The 27,996-nt window shown below is 45.4% G+C and overlaps 1 protein-coding gene across 1 annotated transcript; it reads right to left on the bottom strand.

The window, feature by feature from the left end:
- Window positions 1-24: 24 nt before the first annotated feature.
- Window positions 25-27,901, bottom strand: ATP6V0A4 (ATPase H+ transporting V0 subunit a4). Its single transcript, XM_064456798.1, has 21 exons — window positions 27,343-27,901; window positions 25,242-25,453; window positions 24,663-24,741; window positions 23,737-23,831; window positions 22,556-22,681; window positions 22,068-22,162; window positions 20,889-21,015; window positions 20,223-20,305; window positions 15,798-15,891; window positions 14,138-14,350; window positions 13,578-13,728; window positions 12,855-12,994; window positions 12,389-12,546; window positions 12,027-12,120; window positions 10,123-10,241; window positions 8,934-9,150; window positions 7,222-7,329; window positions 5,238-5,372; window positions 4,149-4,266; window positions 2,067-2,238; window positions 25-963 (listed from the first exon to the last, which is right to left on the bottom strand). The coding sequence occupies exons 2-21, from the start codon at window positions 25,356-25,358 to the stop codon at window positions 870-872; spliced, it is 2,535 nt and encodes an 844-aa protein (XP_064312868.1). The 5' UTR covers window positions 25,359-25,453; window positions 27,343-27,901; the 3' UTR covers window positions 25-869.
- Between the last annotated feature and the right edge of the window lie 95 nt (window positions 27,902-27,996).

The raw sequence follows: 27,996 nt of genomic DNA, 5'->3' as shown, positions 1-27,996 counted from the left end.
ATTAATATTTAGGAAAGATCACAGTACATCCATACTGCAAATTCATCTCAACTCTTTTGATTCTGCTCTTCTTTCTGTTCATTAGGTATTAACAATTCTACACAGTCTGCTTTAACAACCCGTCTTGAAAAATACAGCACAAGGGGAGTCATCTTAAGTCTCCAGTGAGAAACAAGTCAATAGAAAGAAATAAATTGGCTGCCAATGTGGAAACTGGCGCACTCTTTTGTTTACACAGCTCAAAACTAACACTTTTGTTAAGTGATGACGTGTGCAAACGTCTATAATCCAGTGCTGTCAAGCCCTGGAGCAAATCAGATAAAAAGAGGGTTGTTGTAGTAAAGTATGTAGAAAATTGCAAGCCTGCAATATGATCCATCTTTGAGCTGGTTTGCATTGTGTGCTAAATGAAGGGCTGCAATCTCATAAGGGACTTAATCGTTGTCATATGATCGACCACAGTTTGAAACAACAGCCGAAACATATTTTCCTCAAAAAGAAATATGCCACAAAGACAAGGCAGTAAATGGAGAAAAACACATGCGAGTTGACTATTAATAACCAATTTAATTCAAAAGCTGCATCTCTTCTTTTCCACCAAGCGCTAGGCAGCTGACCCGATCAAATGCTGAGGACCAGGTACTTGGCAAAGACATCACTGGAGATACTCGGCCAAAGGTCCAGCCAGCCCAGCCAATGTAGTTCAGCTCTCAGCTGATACAGCAGTATATGTGAATGCAACCGGGACATTTTTGTCTCTTTCAAGAGCCACATCCCATTCTGTTTCATCCCATACACCCCACTCTGTGGGTGAGTGACCACAAGAAAATAGAGCCTGGTCTGAGGAGCAAAGCAGAAATGTACAGGCTTCACTCTTCTGCAGTGCCATCAATGATGTTCTGGAAGGAGAAGGGAGAAAATTTGTACCCGGCTCCCACGTAGAACTTGTTCTGGAACTCCACCCTGGGGAAGAGCAGAAGGGGGTGTCAGTGCTGCTCACTGGTAAAACCTACAGCCAGCCAAGAGGCTGAAATGTGGCACCCATGGGAAAAGGAAGGCCACAAGAGATGGTGGCCTCTGAGCCGGGAATGTAGGCTCCTTCTGGAGCCAGCAGTGAGACACCGGCAGCCTAGGGAGCGACCTGATATGCGTCAGCTTTGACTTTCCATCAGTTAGCCTGGAAACACTCCTCATGAGGCCGGTTGACAGGACCTTGCCTGTCTGCTAAACTGCTTCTAGCAGCTCTGAGAGCTGGGATAGCCACCTGCTGGTTGCACGCTCTGGTGGGAGACAGACATCTCCCCTTCCCTGCACAATGACAAGCAGCTGCACCGCGGTTTACCTTGGCAGCGTTTGTGTTTTGTGGTGGGATGTTCCATGGTGAAAAAGGCCACAGCTTGGATGCTCAGGCAGGATACCAAGTTATGGTGCTGGTGAGGGGCAATTTGTTACCTTGGTCTTGCTTTACATACTAGCGTGATGGTGCATCTGCACTGCTGCCCTTTCCTGGACTGACATCTAGTTAAGGCACACATAAGCTAACTTGAAACTGGTTTGCCACAAAACCAAAACAGCCTGGAGCTCAACCTGGGCTAGTGGCACAAGTGCCAACCCAAGTTTTCAGCAGGTTTTGCAGCCTTGGCTGGACTTTTGCTGCAGTAGGTAGTCCCCAGCTGGTTTGTTTCATGGTAACCCTGGGTGAAATACACAACCAGTGGTGAAGCTCTGCCTTCAGGCTTTATCATGCAGGTCAAGGCGGCCTGGGTGGTTCTGCATGTTTATGGGAGCAGAGTTGCAGGTTGCCATTTGCTACACATGTCCAGAGTCCCCACAGGCTCAGGAGGACAGGCAGGTTGCTCCAGGGAGCAGCTCAGAGATGGAACAGGGAGCTCTGAGCTCCCATCAGAGACGCCTCCCTTACTTCATTTGTCAAGGGGTAGTGATGTCCTAATGCATAGCTGGTATCATGGCATGTCTAACACAGGCTGGTGTGGGCATCCCTTTCCACAGCCTGATCCCTTCCAAAGACTGCTTTGGGAAAAGCTCCTAAAGACCACACCACCTACCAGTGCAGACGCAAGGCGTGCAGAAAGGCTGAGAGCCCCTCCATGACAAGCAGGATGGCTACTGTCAGCACTGCAAATGCTGCAAAGATGATGAAGATGACAATGAGGCCTGCCCAGCCACTGTTATTGAACCCGTTGTGCATCACCATGGTCCAAAGGACCTCTGACAGTTCTGCAGAAGGAAATTAAGGGAAAACAGTGACGAGCAACAGTGATGAGCAACAGCTACGGACAGAAACACCATTTTTCCCAGTTAGATGAGCTGGCCTAGGATAAAATGTACGTGAAAATAATCATGACTGGCCACCCTGCCTCTCCACAATGACCAGGGAAGGAAAGTGGATGCAGGTTCTTTTCCATTGCTCCTCTTCACTGTGTTAGAAGCTCATGGTGCTGTTTTGGCTTTGCTTTGTATTGCAACTCCATGTGAGCACACTACCAGGACTGCTGTTACCCTAATACAGTCATCAGTTTAATTTGCACCTCTTTAACATGGGAGGTAGGCAGTATGCTGAGCCTTCTAGGACTACCTGCTGTTAAATCCCAGTGAACACGATTGATTGACATAGTCAATACGTGCATAGAGTAGGTTACAAGATGTACTAATTGATGCTAGCTTTGATCCATGGGAGACCTGTAATTCCCATTTGTTCTCCAAACCACTTAGGGTGTCATGGAGACGCTGGGGTGGAAAAAAAAAAAGACAACTGGTTGTTTCCACTCAAGGCAGGCTGTATTAATGTTTAGAATGCTTGCATGCTCTAAAAGACTTTTTTTCCTGCAGAGGTTTATGTCAACATTCACAGCACTGGTATATCTGCCATGTCCTGTCAGTGCAGGACCATACTCCTGCCTTAACTACACCAGTCATATTGGTTAGATTCAGGACTGAGCAATTTTCCTCTTGTGATACAGGCAAAGCAAGGACTTAGCCCAGCCCTTCTCCATCCAGATGCTCCAGTCGCTGGTTCAGCCTTATTTTCCATTTTGATGGTCATTGGTCCTCACGTCATATGCAGACTATAGATTCAATGACCTGTTACTTTAGGTGACAGCAGATGCAAGGGATCCCTTGCCACAGCTGCCCTCAGGAAAAAATACTCCTGTCAGTGCCAGTTTGTAAGGCTGCAAAGGAATATGGTGGTTTTCCAGGCAGAATTCTGACACAGCACATAGGACTGCCCTTAGCTAAGATTTTTAGTTGGCTTATTTTATTTAGATACCTGTCCTCCATGTAAAGCTAATGTGTATTAGTTTCTACTCCACTCCCACTTAGCTCATTTCTGTGCCAAGAAGTACAGCTTACCCCTGTCAATCCATGGCATTTCCCACCCCACTTTTGTTTTCCTTTTTTGTATGCCCAATTCTTTAGGGCAGACGCAACTGTTAGCCAGAGGCAGTACAGCAATATTAATAAAAAACATTTCAGTATAGAGTAATTGAAAATCTGAAGTTCCAGCCTGAGGCAATTTCTAGTATTTGAGCATTTGTTTTTATCTTAAGACAAAAGGTATTGAAACACTGCACATTTCCCATGGGATGTGAGGTTCCACTAAATGTTGCTGAGAAAAATCCCAGTGAAAACAACAAGTTCCAGGAGTTCTTGAACTAAAACTTTTCTTTCTAGTTTGCTGAACCAAGTCAAAATAACTGTTTTAGGTCATTTTGACATTCATCTGCATACCCTAAAGCTGTAGCAAGTGCCTCCTGGGAACTGGAGCTATGGTTCCCATGCTCTGTAGACCAGACTACCCATTTGGACTGCACCTCCCACCATGCCATACACCATGAGGACTATTCCAGAGGGGTGCTACAGAGCAGAGTAGGAAATGGGTCCCAGCCAGCAAATGCAGTCAGGAGCTGCCTGATATATAGCTGCCAGTAATCACCACTTAAAAATGAGATAGCCACCATGAAATGCTTGGATTGATCTGACCTGAAGCCAAACATTCTGAGACACAAACATCCGCTAGGAGAACTTTGATTTCATGGAGAAATTCACAGCAATAATCAAACACTGGCAGAAGCAGCGACTGGCATGGAGTTGCTGGTGAGGTAACTAATAGGTAGTCAATCACTCACGTGCATGGGCTAAGCTCAGCGCCCAGAGCCGCAAGTAGGATGCTGTGTTAGAGATGCAGCCAAGGCAGTACTCAATGGTATGGATAGCTTGGTGGACAAACGTGTCTCCAAAATTGAACTGAAACAAAATAAAACCAAATACATTTTATTAGTGCTTAGTTCAGGGCTTCCTGGTTAACAGAGCAACACTCTACCAAACGCTCTTCATACTCCTGCCTTTTCCTTGGTAAGTCCTAAGCAACACAAAGATAGTTTCCAGATAAAAAGACTGCTTTGAAAATTTTCAGTTCTCTATGATCTTCCCATACATCCTCCCCGGAGTTATACAATTCCAGTGAAACGAAAATGTTCAGGAACTAGCTCATATTCCAGTCTTACAATTTCAAATCTGGAATAAGATGGCAATCCAATTGCTACCAATCTTTGTGATTTCTTGTAAAGACAGAAATTCTTATATTAAATAGGGTTTTTCAGACTATCTGCCTATTGGCACATGCCTTTTGGGAGATACCCCTGAATAAGCATATCTTCTAAGACAGTGAAGATTCCCCATGACTGGGGTTGTTCAGTCAGCCATATCCACAGTCAATATTGTTGGTACTTCCAACTGCTACAAACACTTTTGTCAGTTCTTTACCTGTGTTGCTGCGTGCTGTGGAAGCCCTTGACAATATCTGCCAAAGACAGACTTTTCTCCCTAGCCAATGCTGCAGGCTGCCAACTTTTTCAATGCTCCTTTGCAATTTAAAGGAAGGAAAACTTACTGACTCTTGGGGAAGGCTTGACCTTCTCTGGGTGCAATATGGAAGTGAAAGAACCCCCCCTGGGGAAACAAAAGCTTGAAGTTTGTAAAAGCTTGAGGTTTGTAAGAATGCCTGCCCTCACCAGGCAGAACTAAAGGAAAAAATTAGAGGAATTCATTCTATGAAAATTCAAAGCTTTCTCTGTTTGGAAACACAAACTGTTGCAACAGTGTGTTTTGGTATCTTCTTAAAAAGAAGGGCTGGCAACTCTGCAAATCCTTCTACTTGACTTTGTGTCTTCTGCTATTGTGTGTGTCTGAATAATTTTCTGCCCACATTTTCTTACCTCTTCGTCATCATCCTCATGTCCTCCAAGGCCACCACTGTGGTCTCCCTGGGAAGCTTTCTTGGAGTGATTGTTCTCTGGGACATCTACCTCATTTTCACCTCCAGGGCTTCCCAAGATGGCTTGAGATCGAATCTTCCAGAAACAAAATGTAATATGTCTTTTGTGTCATGCTACAGGTTGATACCGAAATGAAGCAGAGCATGTCACAGAACTCCATCAATAACCTCATAATGGGTAACATCAGAAGGACTGTATCATGAACATGAGGACAATTTCAACAATAGCCATTCCTCATGGACCACAGAAACTGAGTAGTCCTGCTGAATGGCTAATAATACTAAAATATTTTCCATCCTAGAGCATTTTCCAGTGATTCCAACTACTTTGGAGCCAGATTCTAGTCTCACAATGCACCCTTAATACCCAGCATGAGAAGATCCATCACTTTTGGCAAATGAGGAAACTGAGGCACATTAAAGCTGATGATCTCAATTAGAAGGGTGCAAGTCAAAGGAATTAGCATCAAGTGAAAGGGAAAAGGAGCCTGAAAGGATCCAGTGACTTGATGAAGGTCACACAGTTCCTGGGATACAGACAGAAATACAATTCAGATCTCTTGATCTCTCCAATTGTCAAAAACCTCATGACAATCCATCTTCTCTCTGTAATCATTTACAGAGCTTTTCTAGAGGCCTGAACAACCTGATCTGAGCCTCACTCCAGAAATTACAGCATAGCATAAGAATAGCCCTACGTTATATGACTATAACAGTCCTATTATGCAGCACAACCAAATATGGATATCTCGGCTTCTGTCAGGTTCTGCCCTGTCACTTATAGCTTCCAGCAAGTTTCGTGGGCAAGGTCTCATGATAACATGTTGTTTCCTGTAGCAGCAGTAATCATTGTCACACCCGCTTTATCTTTGCTTTACCTGAATGTCAGCACAGAGAACAGACTTTGTTGCAAACATATAAATCTGGGTAAATGTGAGATGTGATCAGACAGCTAACATATGAAAATTAGGAACAGAAATACAGGGGCATAATAGGAGGTGGGGAAAAGCTGTCAGATGTTGTTAGCATAAAAGCAGGAGATGGAGTCAGCGATGTCAAGCTTTCATCCAAATCCCAGAAGAATGACAAAATAAGAAATTACAGCTCAGAGGCAGGGCTGCAAAGGTCTCCCAGGGACCCGGCTTTCAGTTATAGGTCAGAAGTGACTGGGTTGGAAAAGGTCATGAAGCACAGCCAGCATCTTTTTCTTCAAATGGAAACATCTGTGCCCTATAAAAGGGACTCCAGGCACTAACTCCAACTATAAAGAGAAGTAAATCCTGACAGACAAGTAACGTCCTGTTAGTGTAATAAAGGAGATAATTAATGAGCAACTGGGAAACTGCAGCTGCTGCAGTTATATGCTGAAGAGCTGGGCAAACTTCAGAGCCCATGGGAAGGAGGGCTTCATTAATGTGAGGACAACCACTTGGGGAAGAAAGCATCACTAGAAAGCAGGCAACTGCTTTTGAATCAAGCCTCTCCTCCAAGCAGCGTTGAACTCTCCAAGGCCAGGAGTCTTGCAGATGCCCTGTTCCTACAGAGCAGCTGACCAGTTGTTAGTTGTGGCTGTGGACCGGCAACTGAGGTTTTTGCCCTGTCTTGGCTTTACCAAAACTTCAGTCTTTCTAAACTTTCTCTGGTTTTGGATACAGCACTTGAAAGAGCTTGGTGTCAGCTTAAATCCTCTCCCAACAAATAGGGTATGGCCTTGTGAGCAAAGCTCCTGCCTCCCATTTAGATGGCTCAGCCAAATGTCCATACACATGTTCTTGGTGCATGTGCAGTAAAGCACAGTCTGAAATCACCAGAGCAACTCTGAGATCAGAGAAAAGCAGAATTAGATCAAAGAGGTTTTGGGGGTCTGTCTCCTCAGCTTTGCCTTTGCTGTACTGCATCCCCCTGGCCTGATCCCCATCCCTTACCATGCGCTGCATTTTCTGATGGTTGGCTCGGAGGATGAAAGGCTTAATTAGGAGCATCCAGGGAACAGCAATCAGAGCAAATATGACCAAGAAACTCTGCACTTCTTTCTAAAAGACAAAGCAATAAGAAGAGCAAAAAGTTACTTTATTTCCTTTAGCCAACTGCATTTATGGTTAGAAACCTGATTCTATAAAATAATATTTTTTTAATACAACAGATATACTCCCTGTATTGGTTGAGTCCCCCCTGCTTGTAAGGACATGAAAATAAATGTATACTGCTTAAAGCTCCAGAAAGCACTGCCAGCTAGAGATGTCTGGAGACTTGGAAATGAAAGGCTTTCATGTTGGAAAGGGTTAATTTGCTAGAACAATGTTACTCACTAGAACGTGGCTCTCCAGTGTCCCAAGTGAATGTCCTAACTGCTGCGTGAGCCAGTCAGCCTGCCTTGCTTTGATCAACATAGAAATGCTGCAGTAAGAACCAAGTCATTCAAGCCTTCCCCTGGAAAGCACGGAATCCAGGATTCGCTCTACATTTGCAATTCCAGAAGGGAATTGAATCCCTGTAGCATAGGTTTGACAACACATTGCCCCCACAATATAAGGTGCTCTTGTTGCAGTATGCCACCCCTATTGCTGTCCTAACATAACTGTACTTTAAGAAAAACAAAACAAAAACCCAAAAAGGAAACCCCCAGACTACAGCATCTGCATTTTTAAAAGCTGGCTCATATCTCTGATCACCTTATGGTTGGTCTCATACAATCTCTGCATTCAGACTACCCAGGTAGATGGCACAGGCCGTTATGGTGCGGTGGGGAGATAGGATTATGAGAAAAAAATTACCATCTTGGAAAGGCTTTGGGTTGTTACAAAGCAAAAAGTTCCCTAAAGACTTTTTCAAAGCTGGGAAAACTGTGTTTTCCCAAATTCCCCTGCAGCCTTAACACAGTTACTTAGAACTGATCAGGGCTCTCTACTAACTCTAACTCACCAGCAGCCCTGAAACTGAGCTCATGTTGAAGTGCCAGAGTGTGCAACTGTATAGATGTAGATGCATACATGTGGCTGGAGGCAGCATTTGCTTGCAGATTCTTCACTGATGCTGCTGATGTAAAATCAAGCCAGAAAAATAATAATCCATGTTCTGACCAAATAAATAGAGGTGACTTTAAAAGAAGTTTTCTCTTACAGGTGATTTTTTTTTTTAAGTGACCTCCCCAAAGGAGATATTTCTGACAAAAAGCTGCCAGAAAATCCTCTAGCTACTTCTATTTTTTTAGCTGAAAATATAAAGTTTTCAAGTTTTCCAAAGAAGAAATAAGAAATTATCAAGGAAAGAAAAGGCTTGCTTTGTCTCTAGCATCATGCACAGACTTCAGGACAACACATCTGCAATGCCCAGCTTTGCATCTCTAATCACCCTTCTTTCCTTCTTTCCGCAGAAGTAACTTAAATTGCATCATCATTCTTGTAAGGATGACACTAAGAATGAGGTTTCCTTTGCATCACTGATTGATGGCTTCTCTGTCCTACCTGTCTTCAAGGCCAACACAAATGTGAGAAGACAAGAACTCTCTTATGTGACTGGCACTTGAGATTGAGCTTCTGAGCCTGTTCCCCATCTTTATGCCCACAACAGCAGAGGCTGGACTTGAATTTGCAAATCCAAAACCAGCTACACTGGATTTGAGCTGCTTGATCCATACCTGATGCAGATATAATGGCGCATTTGAAGTGTCACCGTAATTGAACAGAAACATGTTGATGAAGTGGATGAGGATGCTTGGTGCGCTCTGGGATGAGTGGACATCAAAATGACACCATTTGAAAATAATCATGAAGACCAGGTAGCCAAAAAGAGAGACAATAAAAATCATCTCTGGAATGAACTGAAGGAAAATGTTTATGTATTTCTTGAAGTAGCTGGAAAGAATCAGGAAAGATAACTACAATTAATACACTAGGTATTAATATAAGGTTGCACCCGAGTATGGCAGTACTGTACACTACTTAGTCTTTGGAAAATAACATAAGAAATATACAGCTATCACTAGACAAGAAAGGAACCTGTAATTACAGTCTTCATCAATGAAAACCATTATTTAAATACAACAGTTTTGTCGTACTGATTCTCTTCAGGTTTTTGTACTTGACCCATCAGTATTTCAGCATCTCAAAAGCCTACTACATTGAAATAAAAGCAAATTTTCAAAAAATTGTTAATTTATGAGGTTAAGCATTATGCACTGACAAAAGTCAGAACTAGGTATATAATCAATTCTGTAGAGGCAGTCCTCCTCTCAGTCATCTGCAAACACTTTCCATCCTTGAAAGCCACTACACACCTTCTAGCTTTGGACAGTCTCTCAAGACAGTAGTGTCAGCCCCTCCATTCTATCACCATTTCTTACTTTTTATTGCAAAATGTAGAGGCAGAGGTAGAGACATGGACAGCCACAGGTCCTGACCAAAGCCCCACTAAGTCAGGTGAAACATGCACACACACACTGTGCAAGATTTCAGTGTGCTTTGGATTAGGACAGAAGAGCTTGTCTTTCAAGACAAATATTATCAATAGTGGGAGGTGCTGTATATTTTAAATTTAGTGTACTTCAGTATTTCTGCAGAATCAAGAATATAAAAGAGAAAGTGAAAAGAGACTTTATCCAAGAGGATATCTGCAGCGTGATGATTGTCATTCTGGCCTTTGGACTCAGGACTCTGTACCAACAGTGACGTGAGTCAGTCAGTGTACAGGGCATTTCTACTTGCACTGGGGAAAGGACAACATTCAAGTCATTGATCTGAGATATAAGACTTTCTCTGAACGAAGGACACTAATTTAGCAATGAGGGCTTGTGTGCTGCAGCAACAGGTTTGGTGAAACAGACTTACATGTGGTTGAAGAGACTGAGTATCACCCCAAAAATCATATGGACAATCCCTATGACAACAGACATCTTCATTTTGTAGGAGTTCAGGAAAGTCAGCTTGTTCAATGCAACATTCCAGATCTTTGGGGAAAGGAGCAGAGGGAGATAGAAGAACAAGATTTTCAGTTGTTTGATCAGTAACGTTTTTGTGGAATTTGTTTCTTTGACACTACCAATTTACTCCTACCAGTTCTACTAAGAAGATAACAAGCAACTGAAACCTAGATGTTCCTTATAATACTTTTCACTCTGCCAAGCTTCTAATCTAAAAGGTATAAAGTATTATCCTTGTTTAACAGAGGAAATAACAGGGATTTAAAATGATGTAGTGACTTTGCTTCAGTCCTCCAGAAACCAATACAAAGGCTGGTCGCAGAACATCTTTTCAGTGTCATTCCTTGCCCTTAGGCTGAGTCATCTTCTTTAGCAGAGGTGGAAAGGCATGAAGAAATCCCTCCTGCTGCTACAGAATTTTGTTCCACCTTCATCAGAGAAGCACCAAGGCCAGAGCATGTTCAAACGTTCTGCTTGAACAAAAAAAAGCTCATTCCAGCTCTTTGGCCATGCGGATCAGGTTATCACCTGCCTCTGCAGTAACTTTTCAGTTGTGTTAGGACAGCAACCATACATCGCTTCTCAGTCCTGCCTTTTTTATGCTACAGAGCTTCAGGGTTTGGTTCTCCTTTCCTCTAAAACTTCCTAGACCACAAAATCTTCTGACCTCAGAGATGGTAAGTAGATACCTCTTTTCAGACATTAAGTATAGTACCTGAACAGAAGGGAGAAAGACAGGATTATTTGGAAGGCAAAACATTAGCTTATGTGCCTTTGTCCAGCATGCTTTGCCTCTTCTATGTCTCTGGAAGAGACTGCCTAGCCTCTTCATCTCAGGATGATGCTTTCTTTTCCAGTATCACCTCAGCCATCCTGCCAGCACTTGCAAAATGCAAAAAGCCATCCATCCTTCTGGGCAGATGACAGAGATAATATCCACAGAGAGGGCCATGCGGGGGCTGGTGCTTTCTAGTCTACCCCTTTCCTGTCAGCACTTGTTCAGCCATTCCTTGCCCCCAGCCAGGGGTCCCAGCCTCTCAAGCAGGCAGCAGGCAGGGTGGAAAAGGGGCTAGCCTAGGTTAACCTGAATTAGGGATGCGTCAGGTCAACATACAGAAAATTCAGCTTCCTCTGTCGTGACTTCCTGAACTGCAGTGCCTATGCCCGGGGCAAAGCTTTAGAGCCAGGTTTGTGAAAAACTCACTGGAAGGTCAATGTCTCTGCAAACAAGGGGAAGCCAGTGTTTCTTTGTGTGACCGACTGAAATGAGAGTGCATTCAGCTGAACAGAGGTTAATTGGCTAATATGAAGATTGAAACAGGAAAGTTTCATAACAACTACATTTCAATACATCATAAAGAGAAAACTCAAGAAAAGGGAAATAAGACACAGAGAAGAGAATGTGTATAAGTTAACTAATACTGGCATTTACCTCACACTTCATACAATAAATCGACTGCATGGAAATCAGGACTCTGCCTTCAGACTTGTGAGGTGGCTCTGGAATGTGTTAAGTAAGGAAACTGAGTCCAGCAGACTGGTGACAGAGTGGAGACTGGAGCACAAGGCCACTCTCCGGCATAATCTAAGTTCCTTCCTGCTTACCATTTTGCTGCTGCCTGTGCAAAACTGTGAGCAATATGTGTGCTTTACTGCTAAAGAAAAGCATCACAATGACTATGTAAAGAACAAGCGAAGAGCAAGAAGTGAAGAGCACAGCTTCAGAAGAGAGATCAGGGATCTACTGATGCACCTGATATGTAAAAACAGGATTGAAATAAAAATTATCTTAGAGCAATTTAATTTAATTACCGGATCTATTCCAAATGGATATGGATTTCCAGAGTAGACTCCTGGGACTGCTGGATCCAACTGCAGCACTGTATTGTCCAGAAGCACATCCTTACTACAAGAGAAAAGGGAAATGACCTTTGCAGCAGACATTTATGCACATCAGTGCCTGAACAAACAGGTGTGTTCCCAGGGACTCTGCATTTCCATTTCAATAGCAAGTTTGTCTGTGTGTGTCAGACAAAACCTCTGATTCATTCACAGCTGCATCCACAGCAGGGAGTTCTTCCCTTCCCCACACAGGCAGTCACTGTGACTGTCTTTCAAAGCCTATGTGCTCCATTCGGTGTGTTTTCACTTGTTTCCCACATTTAGCCACTTACTTCCAAGTGCTATTTTTAAACATGGGGATGATATGCCAGGAAGAGCCAAAGATGTTGAACGATTTGGAGAAGCAGTCATTGTAGATGAAGCCAGTGTACATGGAGAATATACCCATGAGCAGGATCAGGTAGCGCCCACTGAAAAAGGTGTTCCAAATCTGCAGGGGGAGAAGGCAGTGTCAGTGATTAAAGTACCTGCAGTCCCATCAGATGGTGGGCCTCGGTGAACAGGAGACGTGATTGTACTAATCTACGTACATACAATTATTCGTAGGAAACTCCAGGTCCCTTGGACCCTTCCTGGTCTCTGTGTAGAAGTAGGCAGAATTACTTGCCAAATCTCTGCCTCACAAGCATCTTCGAAGCATCTCCACTCAGCCCGTGGGAGGCTGGTTGTCCCCTTTATCAAATGGGGATGAGGAGCCTTTTCCTATGCTGATAGGGTGCACCAGCTCCTGGTACTCACCTCATTAGTGCTTTTTTGGGCAAGAAGGCTCTTCTCGTTAACCACCATCCAGAGTGCAAAGCCCAGCATGACAGCACCATGGCCACAATCCCCAAACATCACCGCAAACAAGAAAGGGAAGGTAATGATAGTATATGGAGCTGCAGGAAGGAAAGGGCAAAAATCAGCTCCTCCTAAACAAAACGAACGCAGCAGAGAAGCAGTCCACCCCACTGGACCATTCCTCACAGCTGCTGCCCTTAAAGGCCTCCACGATCCCTCCCCTACTCACTGGGTAATTACATCTAGTGCAGGACTAGCTTTCCCACCAGAAGGACTCTACGTTTCTGTTCATTTTCAGTGCTCTCCTTGAGACTAATGTTTCACACTTTACCCAGGTCCTTTTGGCTTTTTTTTGTTTTTGCCTCAGCATGATAAGCTCAACCTGTATTTGCCTTGTGAGCTTAGGTCTTTCCTTCAGTGCTGCTACCTCACCACTTATTCCCAATCCTGTATTTGTGTAGTTCGTTATTTCTGCCACAATCAACCACTGAAGACTGACAGACAAATTCTTTACCTGAGAAAAGTCATGCTTGTGCACCAAACAGTAACAATTTTTACCAGCAGAAAATACGGTCTCCGTTTCTTGGTCAGCAATGAGTGCATGTTTTAGGACAGTGATGGAGCTCAAAGGCTTCACTTTGGCTCTAGCAAGGCAGGTGCAGGTCTCTGAGTGTTTCTTACCCGGGTTCATCTCCCTGTAGTTGCCTACACCGTATGCATCCACAATGTTCTGAAATCCAGCTGTGAATTTGTTGGTCCTGTTGAAGGTGGGTGGTGCCATCCTGGTGTGTATGGCGGTCAGGATAGGGGCGATAGTAGAGCCACTGCGCTCCTGCAAAGCCAGTAACAAGGACAGACACAATCAGGATGACTAGCAGAGAGGAATTGGTCCCACAGCACCAAGGTCTGTGTCCAGACATGCACAGGCAACAACATGAAAGCTGGGCTCAAGAGTGTTATATCTCAACCCTTTTTCTAATATCCAGATTTTTCCATTTTCTGTGCTATTGATTTGTTCAGGGAAAGCTGCCAGCACTGCTGACTCCTGTGGGTCGATCACAAACCTGCTAAGATTTAATGCTGACCTTAAACTCCCCGAGGCCAAGCGATCATGCAACAACCTCAGCTTAATTAAAACAGAAAAGCATTACAGTAACAGACAGAAGTCTGAACATATGCTCACCATATAAACAATGCAGTTTAGGTGACAGCTTCAGGGACCCAAAATGTTGGTCTCTTACCATTCCCTGATGAAGAGCTCTTTTTATCCGGCCAGCATCAGCCACTGGGAACCAGATCTCTGCAATGACACACTGCTGGGTGACATCGATGTTACAGCAATTCAGGATGTGGTAGATGGCCTTGATTTTCTTCACCTTGATCCCCCAGGACCACAGATTGGCTGCTGCCTCATGCAGCAGTCGCTGGCGGTGGGACTCGGTTTGGGTTATCACCTGTAAACACAGCACAGGCAGTGCTCAAGATCGGAAGGCATAGGTGGCATGGTCTACTCAGCAGTTATTTGGGGAAGGCAGGTGGAAGAGGGTTGTGGAAGGGAGCAATTCATATGAATGTGTGGGGCATCCTGGAGGGCAGTGTGTCAGGTCTGGACACAGGAGCACTTGACATCAGATGCACAATGCTGTTCAATAAGGACTCTCCCTGCATGGCCCAGAGCCTCTGTAAGTGTAGAGGAGACCATCGGGAGTTACTGAGCTATGGGATTGGCTCCTTACCCAGTTGCTTACAGACTGGTCACATCTCACCATGCACTTCCACCCTGCCATCTCCTGTAGGCATTTCTGTGCCATGAACTTGGGGCACATCACATCCACAAGCATGCCTGCCCTGCTGGATCTACAGCTCATGGCCCTTGAGGGACCTCCATGCATCATGTGCCCACCACAGTGCTGCTGCATAAATGAGCAACGGAGATAACATGTTAGGAAGACGACCTGTGTGGTCTACAAGCACTGAAGAAGCTGAGCTGCCCACGATGCTCAGGAGTGAAAGTCAGTTCGGAAGCAGTCTTGTGTGCAGGCTTGGCAGCCACAGGCACCCACAGAGGGGGTGACAGCAGGATGTCAACTGCCAGATGGACCACCTCAGGCAAACAGGGTATCCAGTCCCTCCTGCCTTGGGACCAATTGATTGTCATGTGTGACAATACAAAGGTCACAGCCAGCAGTCCCTCCAAAAGGTGTGAAGTCCTGATACAGTATATGGATATACAAGCTACCGAACACCTGCAGCAACTGAACTTGTGATTTTCAGCCCCGTGTTAAATGTTGGAGTAAAGAGGTTGGAGACTTGTACTCGTAGAACAGCAGTCTTGGTTTTCCATTGCTAGTGTGAAAGCACCCCTAGATTTCCTTGGTAAAGAAAACCTAATTTAAATATAAAATAAATCTTTAGAGTCCTCTCTGAGCCTAGTATAGTTGTACTACACTTGTGACTAAGCAACTTTGTGAGCTGCTGAAACCATGCTGTAAGAGCTAGATGAAACCGTTTTGAACAATGTGCCACTTGGTTACAATACCTATAACCTGCTCATGACCTTAGATCCCACCCTGTAGCCCCTTATCATAAGGTCTAAACCTCTGACTTTTGCACATCCAATAGCAGCAAGTATTTTTTGAGCCCCTCACATGGGAGGCTGTCCCCCCGCAGCTCCTTGGGGGTGTAAATAGACAGAGCAGAGCACAGGCACTGCCCTTCGCAATAGGTTGGGGGACCGCTCCTGAGCTTGTGGCTTCATCCCTAGCCCCTGGCCAGCTCTGCACAGCCAGCTCCCAAAACAAGCCTGGGATCTGGCCATGACCACATGGTTTCAGATGGGACAAATATCTGGGCAGGTCCCACTTGCTGGGTTCAGACCCCAGTAAAGCCACTGGCACTTACTGTGTTTAAATCCTCAATCCTTGTGTTGACTCCATCAAGCATTTCTCGGCGCTCACTGGCAGACTCTGGACAGGGATAGACTGTGGCGCGAAATCTAGCCTCAGTAAGAGAGAAGTGAGAAACACCATTTATTTATTTGACTGCCTTTTTCTTCCTCTGGACCCTTCTCAGTTTTAAGTTGGGGAAACTGGACTTTATTCCTCACCTGGTAGTATACGCTCCTTATATACTACAAAGTTGTGCCTGGTCTCCCACAAAGGTCCAAAACAGTACATTTATCTCTTCATGAGAAAAAGGATCCCTTTGCCTGTTCTAGCTGAAAAAAACCGCTCCCTGTCTCGGGTGCTACAAAGTACATGATATTATACAATGGTCAGCACTAATACACAGGCACCTCCCTTATGCCCACACTAAGGATGCCCTGCTAACGTCTGGGGAAGCTGCTTGAGCTGCAAAGAGCCACAAAAACCCACCCTGGCAAAAGGAGCCCCGTTAACACGGTAGCCAACAGATGTCCCTCTTGCACTGAGGCTGGAAAAATACCATGTCCCTGACTCTGCACTACCCTCTCGCAGTCACTGGGGGAAGGCATCAGCTGAGCTACTGCTGCACAGCAAGCTAACACCCTTCGTGTCTGCAGGCTGGGTAAGTAAATAACCCTGTAAAAAACCAAAACCACACACACACCCCGCCCAGAAAAACCACGCAAACAACTACATCCAGGATTAAACAAAAGGAGAATGACCATACAGCCAGCTCTTGGCTTCTGGTCCATCTGTTTGGCTAGACAGCTTGAAAGCAAGAGGAGGATGGGTGTAGTTTTTACCTGAGAGTGGTATCCGTTATGTCAGTGTACATGCAGCCAGGCCAGTATAAATGCTTTTATAAGCTTACCCCCAAGGCTGTATTTGGGAGATTCAGCTGGTTTGTTTAATGTGGTATAATAAGGACTAATGTAGGCTTCTAATATGTGAGTGAAGGTTTTATCTCCATGCAGGTGTTGTATACTGCTTCATCTATAGTATACAATATGACCTTCTCCGCTGCGGTGTTATAAAGCCACTATATGAACCCAATACAGCCAATTAGAAATAAATAAGTTGCATGTCCCTCTGAGAAGTGTACAGCTACCTGTCCTGCCTGCAAAACAAGCCCCAGAATATATTTCATGCACTAAGAGTGGGCACAACAGTTCCCACTGGGACCTCACAGATCGCAAGGTACATTGCTGGTAGGCACCGTGCCTCCAAGCTTTAACTGAGCTGAGGTGCTGCAGTTGTTAAAATAGCAGAGATCCCTCCATTTTACTCAGTTTGTTCAGTGATATCAACTCTTGTGCCAGCCCTGCCACTTCAAGGGCATTATAAATATCTCCCTTCAGTATTGTCCCAAAAGGTCTGCAGGAAGAGATCATCCCACTTTACAGAGTGGAGGTTTTCTGCCCACCTAAGGCAATACACTTGCACGCACCATCCTGTAGTGGAGTTATGCTGAGTTAGGGTTGCAGAAGGGCTGTCTTTCTGCACGTGAGATGAATTAAAAGAAGATGTAACAGGGTCATAGGGGTCTACCCCTTTTTAAGAGACAAAAATGTGCATGCTCTGTGTACAGATAAGCATCACGTTCTGGCTTTGTTTGAGCACAGAATATATCACCACCTGCTCTCCAAAATCAGTTCCAGCACAAGTGAGGACAGTTGCAAATTGAACAAAACACACCGCAGTTTCCCAGAGATCAGCCCAGAGCTGTGTGTAATGACAGCACGCGGTCTTCAGCTAAACTTCCCTCTCCAGAATTGAATCTCTCCTCACTCAACACCTGGTATTCATTTCCAAAGGTTATACACCCTGCCTAATTATTTCCATCTTCTTATTCTTCACAGCTCTTAGTTCATCTTTAATAAGGATTTTTAATCAAACTTGAAAGCTCATTCCTCCATGCTGCACAGTTCCCCCGTTTCCAATAACGTTATTGCAGCAGTGTTGCTTTGATCTTTTAACAGCCATTTTGCATACTGAGTATCAGCTTTGCCCTAATGGCACAGACATCTCTGAAAGCTCCAGGAGAATTCAGCAGGGAATCCTTACATTGATAAACCCAGTTTAGGATTCACATTAGCACTCAGGCAGCCACAAGAAAAGGAGGAAAAGAAAAATTCTTACATTTTCCTCTTCCCTGCTCCCTCTACACCTTTCACTAATAAATTTGTGCATGGACTTAATGCTCATGAAATTGGCAGACTAATGTTACCAATTAGAGTCCAGCAGGGACTACAACTGTAACCTGAGGCACACTGTTCTGCAAACAAATCTTAGCCAGCCTTCCAGGAGACTAGCTTATACCAGTGCCATGATTTTTGCAGGATATTTACTTGTCATGAATGATGACTTAGTGCTAAGCAGAAATGTCCTGCTGGGGCTGGAATGACACTGCCATCTGCTTTAGGTATAGTTAACCCTGCCTTAAACATGGACCAGACCAAAATGTCTTGACCTGTGTACTGGGGATGGCCGATGGCCCACAGAGCACAAAAGGAGAGTTATGGGATTAACGCATTTTAAAAACTGCCACTCAGCAAAAAATTCATATATATGTGCATACTAGCAAGTGAAAAATTTGAAAGGGAGGAAGAAAAGACATAAAGGACAAATGCAAGTGTAGCCTGATAGCCGGCAATAAACAAAAAAACAGTCCACTAGCACCGTAAAGGGCATCCTGTGAATTTGTCTTAGGTCGGTATGTTTTCATTCAGTTACAAGAGGCTGAGATAAACCAGTCAAAGTTCCTTTTTATAAACCTACCACCACATACATGCCACCAGGTCATAATAAATTTGCACATCGTGGCCCACCCTGCAGGGATCTGCTCACACTTCCAGTGCTTCCTGGCCCCACGCTCCCGGCTGCACCCGCTGCAGAAGGTCGTGCCTCTGGTTTGGAAGATTCTGGGTTCAATCTATAGCAAAAATGCTGTCAGGCATCACATTGCCTGTTCTTTTGCACCCACACTGGAAAAAATGTATTGGGCTTTTGATTGCAGAGAATTTAAAATGTTGCAGCAGAAAAAAAATAAATCCTCCAAAACCAAATGCCTGCAGCACTCTGGGCAGCCCCAGCCAACCCTAAATGTATGACTTGGCAACCTGCAAGGCCATTGGCACAGGGGCCAATGCAACGGGCAGCGTTCACCACCAGCAACTGCCCATGAGTGCAAAAGGGGAGAAGGGTACTGAACAGCGTCTACAAAGCAGGCAAAGAAATGGGACATAAGCAGGAAATTGTAATCCAGAAAAAGAATAAGACTCGCTGAAAGCTCAAAGACCACTGGCAGCAGCAGACTGATCCTGCACAGTGGCGATGGCAAAACTCCCTCCGTGTCTGAGGTTCAGGATCAGAAATGAGTGACTGAGATGTAGGAGCCTTCCCCCATCTTTCCATGCCCCCTTGGCTGCTTTATAGAGAGAGATCCCCACCTCAGGAGGGCTGAATTGCTCTCAGGATGAGCATTGCCCTCCACTGCCTCTAGAAGGAATCTCGGAGGACCCCATTTCTAGTGCAGGAACTGCTAATAGTCCCCAGAGGTCTATTGCTTATGGGACTGAAGCCAGTTCTCCCAGGTGGATGAACTGACCTTCCTCCTTTTATTCTGATTAAAGGCAGGATGTAAGGAAAGCCCTGCTCTGAGCGCACATGTCAGGTAGGAGCTATTGCTCAACCCCTCCCTGCGATGTTCTGCAGCCTGCTGGCACTTAGCTGGCCCCACTTGGCCGAGGGGCTATACCTGAAATGGATTCGGTGACAGCAGACAGATCCCCTTGTCAAATCTGATTTACACTGCAACAAAGCCCATCGGTCATCAGTGTTATGAAAGAGTAACAAAATATTCAAACTGAATTATCTTTTCAAGATGCTTAACAGGGTGGAAACAAGTCAGGCTGTATGAAGCTTTCATTTCTCTTCTGGGCCCGGTCTCTGATTACACAGATATTGTCCAAAGGCCTTGGGAAAGGCTTGAACAAACTACTGCATCATCTTTTTCACTGAAGTGCAGGAAGGCTTGAGAGCAGTTCAGGGTTTACCATGTTCTGAGTGCCCAAGTTTGGGGCCCTGGTTTTCAGGGGAAATGCTGAGTGTTTCTTAAAAACCAGTCCCTTTTAAGATGTCCCAAGTTAAAATCCTAGCAACTGAAGCTCCCAAGATCTTTAAGGCACTCTGGAAAATTTAGGACCTCAATTTCCAAGTGCCAAGGTGATGGATATCTTTCACAATTAGGAGCAGCAGAGCTGAGGAGCGGAAGGGAGCTCGGTGGCAGAGCTGACAGCAGGGGCACAGAGATCTAATCTCCAGCTCCAAACCCAGCCAGCCCAGGCTGACAGGTAAACACCTCCACAGGAGTCACTGTGGCTTGCCCACCAGCCTGCCTTACCCATCACAAATCTTCTTGATCTTTTGTTTAAGCTGCTCTCCTTGATAGAAGATAATGAACACGTTCTTCTTCACCTCTTCTCTCTGCAATGCAATTCAAGCAGAATTTAAAGCACCCAGAGGAAAAGGTGATGTTTTTTTTTTTTTCAGCAGCCTCTTTACTGGCTTTTTCTTTTCCCCCAGTCCCAGTTTTCCAGCATCAATGTTTTCCCTAGATGCTTCTTCAGGGACCAGGCATGGGTGGCAGCTCTGGGTGATGGGGGAAGGAGCAATGTGGAGCAGAGAGGTAGGGCACAGGAGATCTGCCGAGGCACAGGGATTATCCTAGACACACCAAGGGGAATCAACCCTCCATGGCCAGCCCCAGGTGAGGACAGACACAGCCCACCTCCCCAGTGATCCCTGTAACACAGCCACCCTTCTAGAACTCACATGTACCTTAGCTAGGAAGGACAAAGAAGCCACCTCGATAATGGCACAAAGGGAAAGCAACGTAAAAAATCTTCTCCCACCCTCAGACTTCCCCACCTTTCTTCTACAGGCTGCCTTCAGACACAGCTCTGGTGATGCAGCCGGTGCTGCAGCATGGCCAGGGCACCTGTTCGGTTTCTGCAGGTGACAGGCAGGCACGAGGAGCAGTGTGAAGCAAAACCAAGTTGGTACCCACCGTCACAGGGTCCTCCAGCAGGGTGTCCATTTCGGTGTACCTCAGGTAGATGTTTCCCCTGCAGGCTCGCCACAGTAAGCGCTCAAAGGGTATCATCCTTTCCCTCTTTATTACCCCTGCTGTGAATCTGAGCAGAGTTAAGAGAGAAATAAATTACAAGCCCATTCTAAGTCTTTTAGGACTTGTAACACACACGATTTTACAATCTCTTGTTTGTCATAGCCAGGGCTCTGATACTGCTGTAGGCACTTCTAGGAAAGACCTCCTTGCTCAAGCCTGGCTCTTATCTCAATCTACTGACTTTACCCTGTTGTTTTTCCTTTAAAACATTCTAAGTCCTCCCCAGATCAACAGAAAAAGAAGAAACAATTCTGGCTAGAAATGGAGGAATGGAGAGATGCTTGAAGTCACACAAACAGAGAGTGCCTGAATGACAGAGGCAGGAGGTAGCAATTTTGAAGTGGTGGTCTGTCTTTACTCCCTCCTGTTTTCCTTTTCCCAGAAAGCACCAGACTGCACCTTTGAAGTGCAGCATGACGTGCTGGTATACACCCACCAAGGCAAGCCCTCTGCAGGCATATGCTTTGCTCATAAAAGATGTGAACATGACCTCAGAAATACCAGCATAGGCAGGTAAAAACACCAGCCTGGAAGAACACCATCATCAAGTTTCAGCACACCTAGCTGATGTAGGGAAAGCTGTTTGAATCTATGCTGTCCACCAAATTACTGCCAGCAATACGCACTGTGGTCTTTCCACTCCCCTAATTCTCACCCTCAGTGCCATTTTTCTGCTGCAGACAAAGACCAGTGGCAAGCAAGCCTATGGCTTTTTGCTGTGGTTAGACATTCATCCCTGAGGACCAGGCTGGTAGCCAGATACCTGAGTTCAGAAGCCACAGGTGAGGTGCCATAATAATTTTCAGTCAATACCTACTAAGGGGTCACTGGAACTGATGGCCTGGAAGTAAAAATCCATTTGTCCCACTAACCCATAACCTGACCATAGTTTTGATGATAACTTCAGAGGACAGTCACTCTTCTATTTTCATTAAACAGCTAGTCTGAAGAGGCTGGTGGGCAACCTCTACTTAGAAGCTGAAAGAAGTGTGCCAGTGTCACAGCAATGCAGTGCAGCTGGGAAGCCTGGCCAAGGTGGGGGCCGTCACCAATACACACCCCAGCTTGGCAGCTGCAGCAGTAGGAGTGCTTCTCAGCTCCAGCAGTCCAGATGTGTCCTCACTGAAGAAATCATCTGGCAGATTGGTTTCTGCCTGGAAAACATTATTTTTAAAAACTATTCAGTGTTGCCAGTTTGAAAACTATTTTCACATTTTTCTCCTGACATTTTTTCCCCCCAAAGGTAGTTTTCCACAGAGATTTAGATCAAAAGGGAGAAATAAAAAGCTGAACTCTCTCTTAGCAACAGAAAAGCATAAATGCCATTTTTAAAGAGAACTGGGAACCAGGTTCTTGAGACCCACTGACTCACAGATCGATGCCAGCTCCAAAGTGACTGACATGCTTTTGCAAACATATCTTACTGGCTTGTGGTAAAGACTGCTGAGTTTTGATTAAAAATCAACGACAACAACACACACCAAATGAAAATGCCAGCATTTTTAGGAACTTTTCACATTTCTGTTGGAAGAGCAGAGGCCTCTCACCTCAAAGAAGTCCTGGGTTTTCTTCAGCAGATGTTTGAGCTCCGTCAGCTCAAGGAAGTTCTGCTTCAGCGTTTGCTGGTTCTGGTTGGCTTCCAGCAGCTCAGCTTCAAGTTTCTCCAGCACTGTCTGTTTAGGGTCCAAGCACATCCAGAAAAACTCTGAAGCAGACCAATGGCCCCTTACCAAGCTGATACTGAATCTCACACAATAGATGGTTTGTATTTTTCAAGGGGGGAATGTAGAAATATTCAATGAGGACTTCAATAAACACTGAGTTTGTAGGAAGGTATTAATCAATGCCAACACCTCATTTTTCCATTGCCACATTCCCTACTAGGTGCTTTGTCCTCTTCTGGCATTTGAGTTGATTCACCCGACCAAAATTCAGGCAGGTAAGTGGGTGCCTGGTGCAGATGTCTCAGCCTGTCTTGGCACGTCTGGGGTTCCTGCAGAACATCTCAGACCCCAGGTGGACTGACTGTTAGTCTATTGCCTACAAGTGAAGCCTACAACAAGGCTTAGGTTCATTAGCTACAGGCCAAAAATTAGGTAAGGATGTGGATCCAGGAACACACCAGGCAACCACCTTACTCATGAAGGTGAAGCCCTTGGAAAGCTTTTTTTTTTTTCCCCCCCTCATCACCTACGTGTGCAGCATTTAAAAATTACCCTGTCGGTAAACTTAGCTTCCAGCTGGGCTAGAATAAAGCATCACTTGCACATTCAAAGGCAAGGCACAAATATTGTATCAGGCCCCAATATTACACCAATATTATCACAACCATGCTCTGACCAGGACTGACAGCCCTGGAATTTTTATGCAGTGAAGCTGGTTCTAATATCAGGTCTCCTGGTTAATCACCAAAAACTTTCTTATTCTCTCTTACAGGATGGTGGGGGCATTCTGGGATAGTGATATCTTTCCATTAATATGTGGGGCCAGAGGGATGTTTCCCAGAGGATGATAAAAAGATTGGACTCCTTTAGGAACATGCTGTAAGACCAGCCTTAACCTTACTGCTGAGACAGCGACTCAGGGAGCACCCCCACAGGGAGGGAGATCTGTGCCAGCCTCAGCTCCTGGTCCTTCCTTACAGGGGAGGGCTGTATTGAGCACATTACACAGACATCCCAGTGCACATCCCCATCTCTCTCTCCTTGTCCCGCTCCAAATTCTGTACCTCCATATCTATCATTTCTCGAGGCAGAGGGGTCGCTGGGTACTTTTCTAGTTTGACTATCTCAACATTGTCTTCCATCTCATTTTCCAGAAAACCTGCAAGAAAAGGACACAGAAGTCTGCATACAAAGTCATCCCTGGTCACCTGCTCCTGCTAAACCCCCTGTCAGGACTGAGGTATCACATGGAGGCGTGACAAGGGACAGCGATACACAAGGGCCATCAACCCATTGCATATACACAACCATCTGGGTCAGACACCCAACAGCCTCCTTTCTCACTAAGGATGCTGTTTCTTCTGAAGTTGTGGTGGCTGCTCCCACCCCTTGCCCTGCACAGCCCTCAGAGCTGGAATAAATTGCCGGCATGGCATCCGCTTGCTTAGAGCAGTGAGTAAGGCACACAGCAAGGTCAGGCTTTTCTTCTCTGCTCTAGCAATGGCAAGTGCTGTCCTTGCCACAGTGGCTACGGTGGGCACCAGTGCCATGGTGGGGGGAGCACAGAGCTCACAGGACACATGTCCATAGGAGAGCAGGTGCCACATGCTCTGTTGCTCATGTTTTAAGGATTTGTCCCCAGGCTGAAGCACTTGGCCACAGAAAGTGTATGCCAATGACTGGAACACTGGTGTAAGGGTCTGTTTGTCTGGATTAGCCTCCTGCCCAGCCCCAGATTTATCTTGTGATTTTATATAAGCTAATTAATCTCCTTTCAGTTCAGTTTTCAAAACAGGGGCAACAATTTATTGCCCATATGGGGTGAAGCGGTAATTAGCTGACGCATGCAAAACATTTCCAGGGGCTCAGTTGAAAACATCACCATTTTGCCACTAATTCTGCTCCACAGTGTGAGAGCACTTAACAAAGAAATAAATCCCACACCAGCAGTTGGCGGAAAGCCGATTGCATTTGACAAGCATTTACTTACGCAGGATCCTCTCCAAGGATTCGCACCTCCTCACTTCATTCACAAACTTTCTCTGGAAGCTGTTCACATTCACATTCAGCTAAAAACAGAAGGGAAAACAAGGCTGGGGCTGGAGGCTGCAAGCTACCGTGCTCATTTTTAACAGCACAGAATGAACACCTTCGGTGCAGACAGCCAACACCGCTGCATCCTACAGACTCCTAGAGGCAGGGCAATACCATGGGTTTCCTTAGGGCCAAGGACATCATGGCCTTACCAGGCTCATTTCCACCCAGCCTTGCTGCGACAGCAGGAGTCATAGATGGACTTTCATGGAGAGATCCCCTGTTTTCTGGTGGTGGATGGAATTGTCCTAAGGTTGTGCGTACGGTGTGCAGAGCACCAGATGGGGACTCAGGAGCAGGTTGGGTCTCAGCATGGTGAGATTGGCTTTCAGATGAGCTTTGGGGAAGTCCCACTCTCTCCGTGGGCTTTCTGACCACCCTGCAGGTGCACCTTCCCCAAATGCTTTGAGTGAAGGACAAGCACAGCTGGGGGCGCATCTCCTGCAGCTCAGCATGCCAGCTGGGCACTACTCACATCTCTGAACTGGACCAGACCCAGTTCCCCGAGCTCAGCCACGCAGCAGTAGGCAGCCTCCACTTGCAGAAAGAGCTGCATCAGGCTCATCTCCTCGCTCCGGAAGACTGAGGCCATTTCACCTACTCTCCTCCGACCTGGGCGTCCGTGGGGGCCTTGCTGGAAGCAGTGCACTCTTCCTCACCCAGGGAGGTGCCAGAAGGTGCTGAGCACTGTGGAAACATTGGGATCACTGAGTCAAAGTGCTGGAAGCTAACACATCGTTGCCCATCATGTCCTTCAAAAGGGTTTCTTCACTTCCTAAAAGCCTTCTCAGACCCATGTGAGGTCGTATCCCACCAGCGCAGTGATGGATGCTACAGCGTGTGTGTGATACATGGAAAAAGGGGAGCCACTGGGCCCCTAGGACAGATGAAGACCAAATACCCCGCCCTGTCCTCTGCTGGTCCAGAGATGCTTCAGGCCACTGCACTCAGGCCCTTGATTTGGGTTTCAGATGCTGAGCCTGTGAAGGACCCAATTTATCTTTGTCTTCCACAAGACAGAGATAAAAAAAATAATTAATTTCACCTTGCAATTAGACGGGTGAAGAGGCTTGGCTGGTTTATATCACTTTCATTGGTAGTGTGAACACAACATTGCAAACATATCTGGAGCATGTTATATGGGGATGGGGAAAAGATGATTATTTTATTTAAATTAAAACAAACTTTAAGATTTAAAGAGCATTTTCTCCCCATAAAGGACTTTTCAAAATGAGATACATGAAATATCATGCATTTCATAAAAGTTCCTTTGGTCTGTATGTTCTTCTCATTTACTTTGAGCAACCTGAACATACAAATGGCCAAAATTAACTGATTTGCATGCACAAACACCATAATTATTATGCAGGAAAAATCCAATGCAAGTAGATACACTTCTTCCATGCATTTAGTTTTGTAGAAGCCTACATTTTATAAAAAGCAAAACACAGTCCCTTTATATCTGCATTTCTACTAGTTGACAGGGATGGGAAGCCAATTGTCCTTAACCCTCTATCTATCTATCTCTCTCTCCCCCCGAACCTTTTTTTGCAACACTTTTTTAAAAATGTGGATTCTAATAACTTTCTTAATAACATATGAAAGATTTTATATAAATGTGAAAGAGACACTTTGCAAGACATTAAAGCCTTGTTTAACAGGAGCACCACAGTCGCAAGTCTGTATTTGCTCAACTGTCCTGTGAGCTTTCCTTGTCTTACTTTTTGTACCCATTCACTAAATGATTTAAGATGTTGAAAATATAATACATAACAACTAATAGCTTGTTAAAATAAAACATAGCATGTGCCAGCTCCAGTAGGTTGAGTAAAGATATACTCTTTAAAATTAGTTGGACATTCTTCAGCAAACTATATTTTTCACAGGAAAAAGACACAAAAGCTGCAAAAGACCCCCACTATACATGCAAGAGAGTAAAAAAAATTCCCTAGCTCTGATTTTCAAAAAGTTTAAAAGATCATCAAAATGTCCCATCTTAACTTCTGTAGAGGGTAAAGGGTGAAGAGACAACAATTTAAAGCAGTTTGTATTTCTAAACCTGCAGTTAACTTCCATAAAAAAAAGTTAAAACCTTAGAATTTAAAGAACAAAACTCAAATGAAATATTTGGAAATAGTTAAACGGCTTCAAAACCATCCAAAACCAGGGTTCTACTTTTCCTCGGTCATCAGTGAGTGGAAAACCCCAAAGGTTCACTTTCAACTTGATTCGGAATGAGAGAAAAATTAAAAACAAAAAAAAAGAAACCTCTTTCCAGCCAGGAAACCCTTCCCAGCCCCATTCCGAGGAAGGCAGAGTGTTCACCCTTTATCCGTTCCTGCAGCTACAGGAGGCTTGCCCAAAGCCACCTTCTGCCAGCCATGCCTCCATCAACATCCCCCAACACCCCCCCAGCTTTTTCCTTTGGCAAAAGAACACTTAACTGAGAAACCGCTCACACTGCCCCCGGCTGTTATTTTCCAGCAGTATTGCACTGCATTAAAACGCACCAGGTTTTGGGCAGGGTAAATCCCCGTGCTGTAAATCGCTTTGGCGAAGGCGTTACTCGGGTTTACCTCTCAGCCACTGCGCTCCTTTCCGGCAGGCCCTCTCCCCGGGGAAGGGGTGAGCTCTCCCCTCGGCTGGCCAGCAGTCCCGTCAGGCGACAACAGCGGGGTTGTGATTTGGCATGGCTGCAAGCACCGCACCGGGCAAGGAGGGCGGCGAGCAAAGCGCCCTGGCCAACTGTCCCGTCTCACGCGCAGCACAGCAAACCTTTTCTTTTAAGGTCAGAACTGGTCTGGACCAGAGAAGGGAAACTTTTTCTGTCCCGAAACAACTCGTGGGTGGTCTGGACCCAGTGCTTTCTGGCTTGGTCACAACCTTGGCGTCAGGCTGGTGACAAGCGCATGCCGTGTTGCAGCAGCACGCGGCTTGTTGAGACTAACAACAGAAGGGGCATGCCGGCTCACACCGTCCTGGCCACCCAAAAACAAGCCAGAGCCTTTGAAACCCACTGTACCCAGAGAGCTATAAACCCGTAAAAACTCATTTGCAAGCTCTGGATGGAGGATCAGTCGCCAGGGAGGTGGAAAGCTTCTGTGCTGCTTCTTGCTGGTTTTTCCTCACAGAAGGCAGCTGGGGAAAGGACAGGGAAACAATGAGAGATTAATGATTTTACTGCAGCCGGGGGACGGGCAAAGCTATACAGCAAAGAGAGGGCTGGGAGG

Source organism: Phalacrocorax carbo, chromosome 1 (genome assembly GCF_963921805.1).
Source record: "Phalacrocorax carbo chromosome 1, bPhaCar2.1, whole genome shotgun sequence".
Lineage (NCBI taxonomy): Eukaryota > Metazoa > Chordata > Aves > Suliformes > Phalacrocoracidae > Phalacrocorax > Phalacrocorax carbo.
The sequence above is the reverse complement of the archived record's forward strand: the minus strand, read 5'-3'. Positions and strand labels throughout refer to the sequence as shown.

Coding starts and splice junctions, on each gene's coding strand:
- ATP6V0A4 (XM_064456798.1), bottom strand. CDS start 25,358: ATGGCCTCAGTCTTCCGGAGCGAGGAGATGAGCCTGATGCAGCTCTTT. Junction 12,121..12,388: donor TTTAAAAATAGCACTTGGAA/GTAAGTGGCTAA, acceptor TTTCTCTTGTAG/TAAGGATGTGCTTCTGGACA. Junction 964..2,066: donor CACGCCTTGCGTCTGCACTG/GTAGGTGGTGTG, acceptor GCTCTTCCCCAG/GGTGGAGTTCCAGAACAAGT.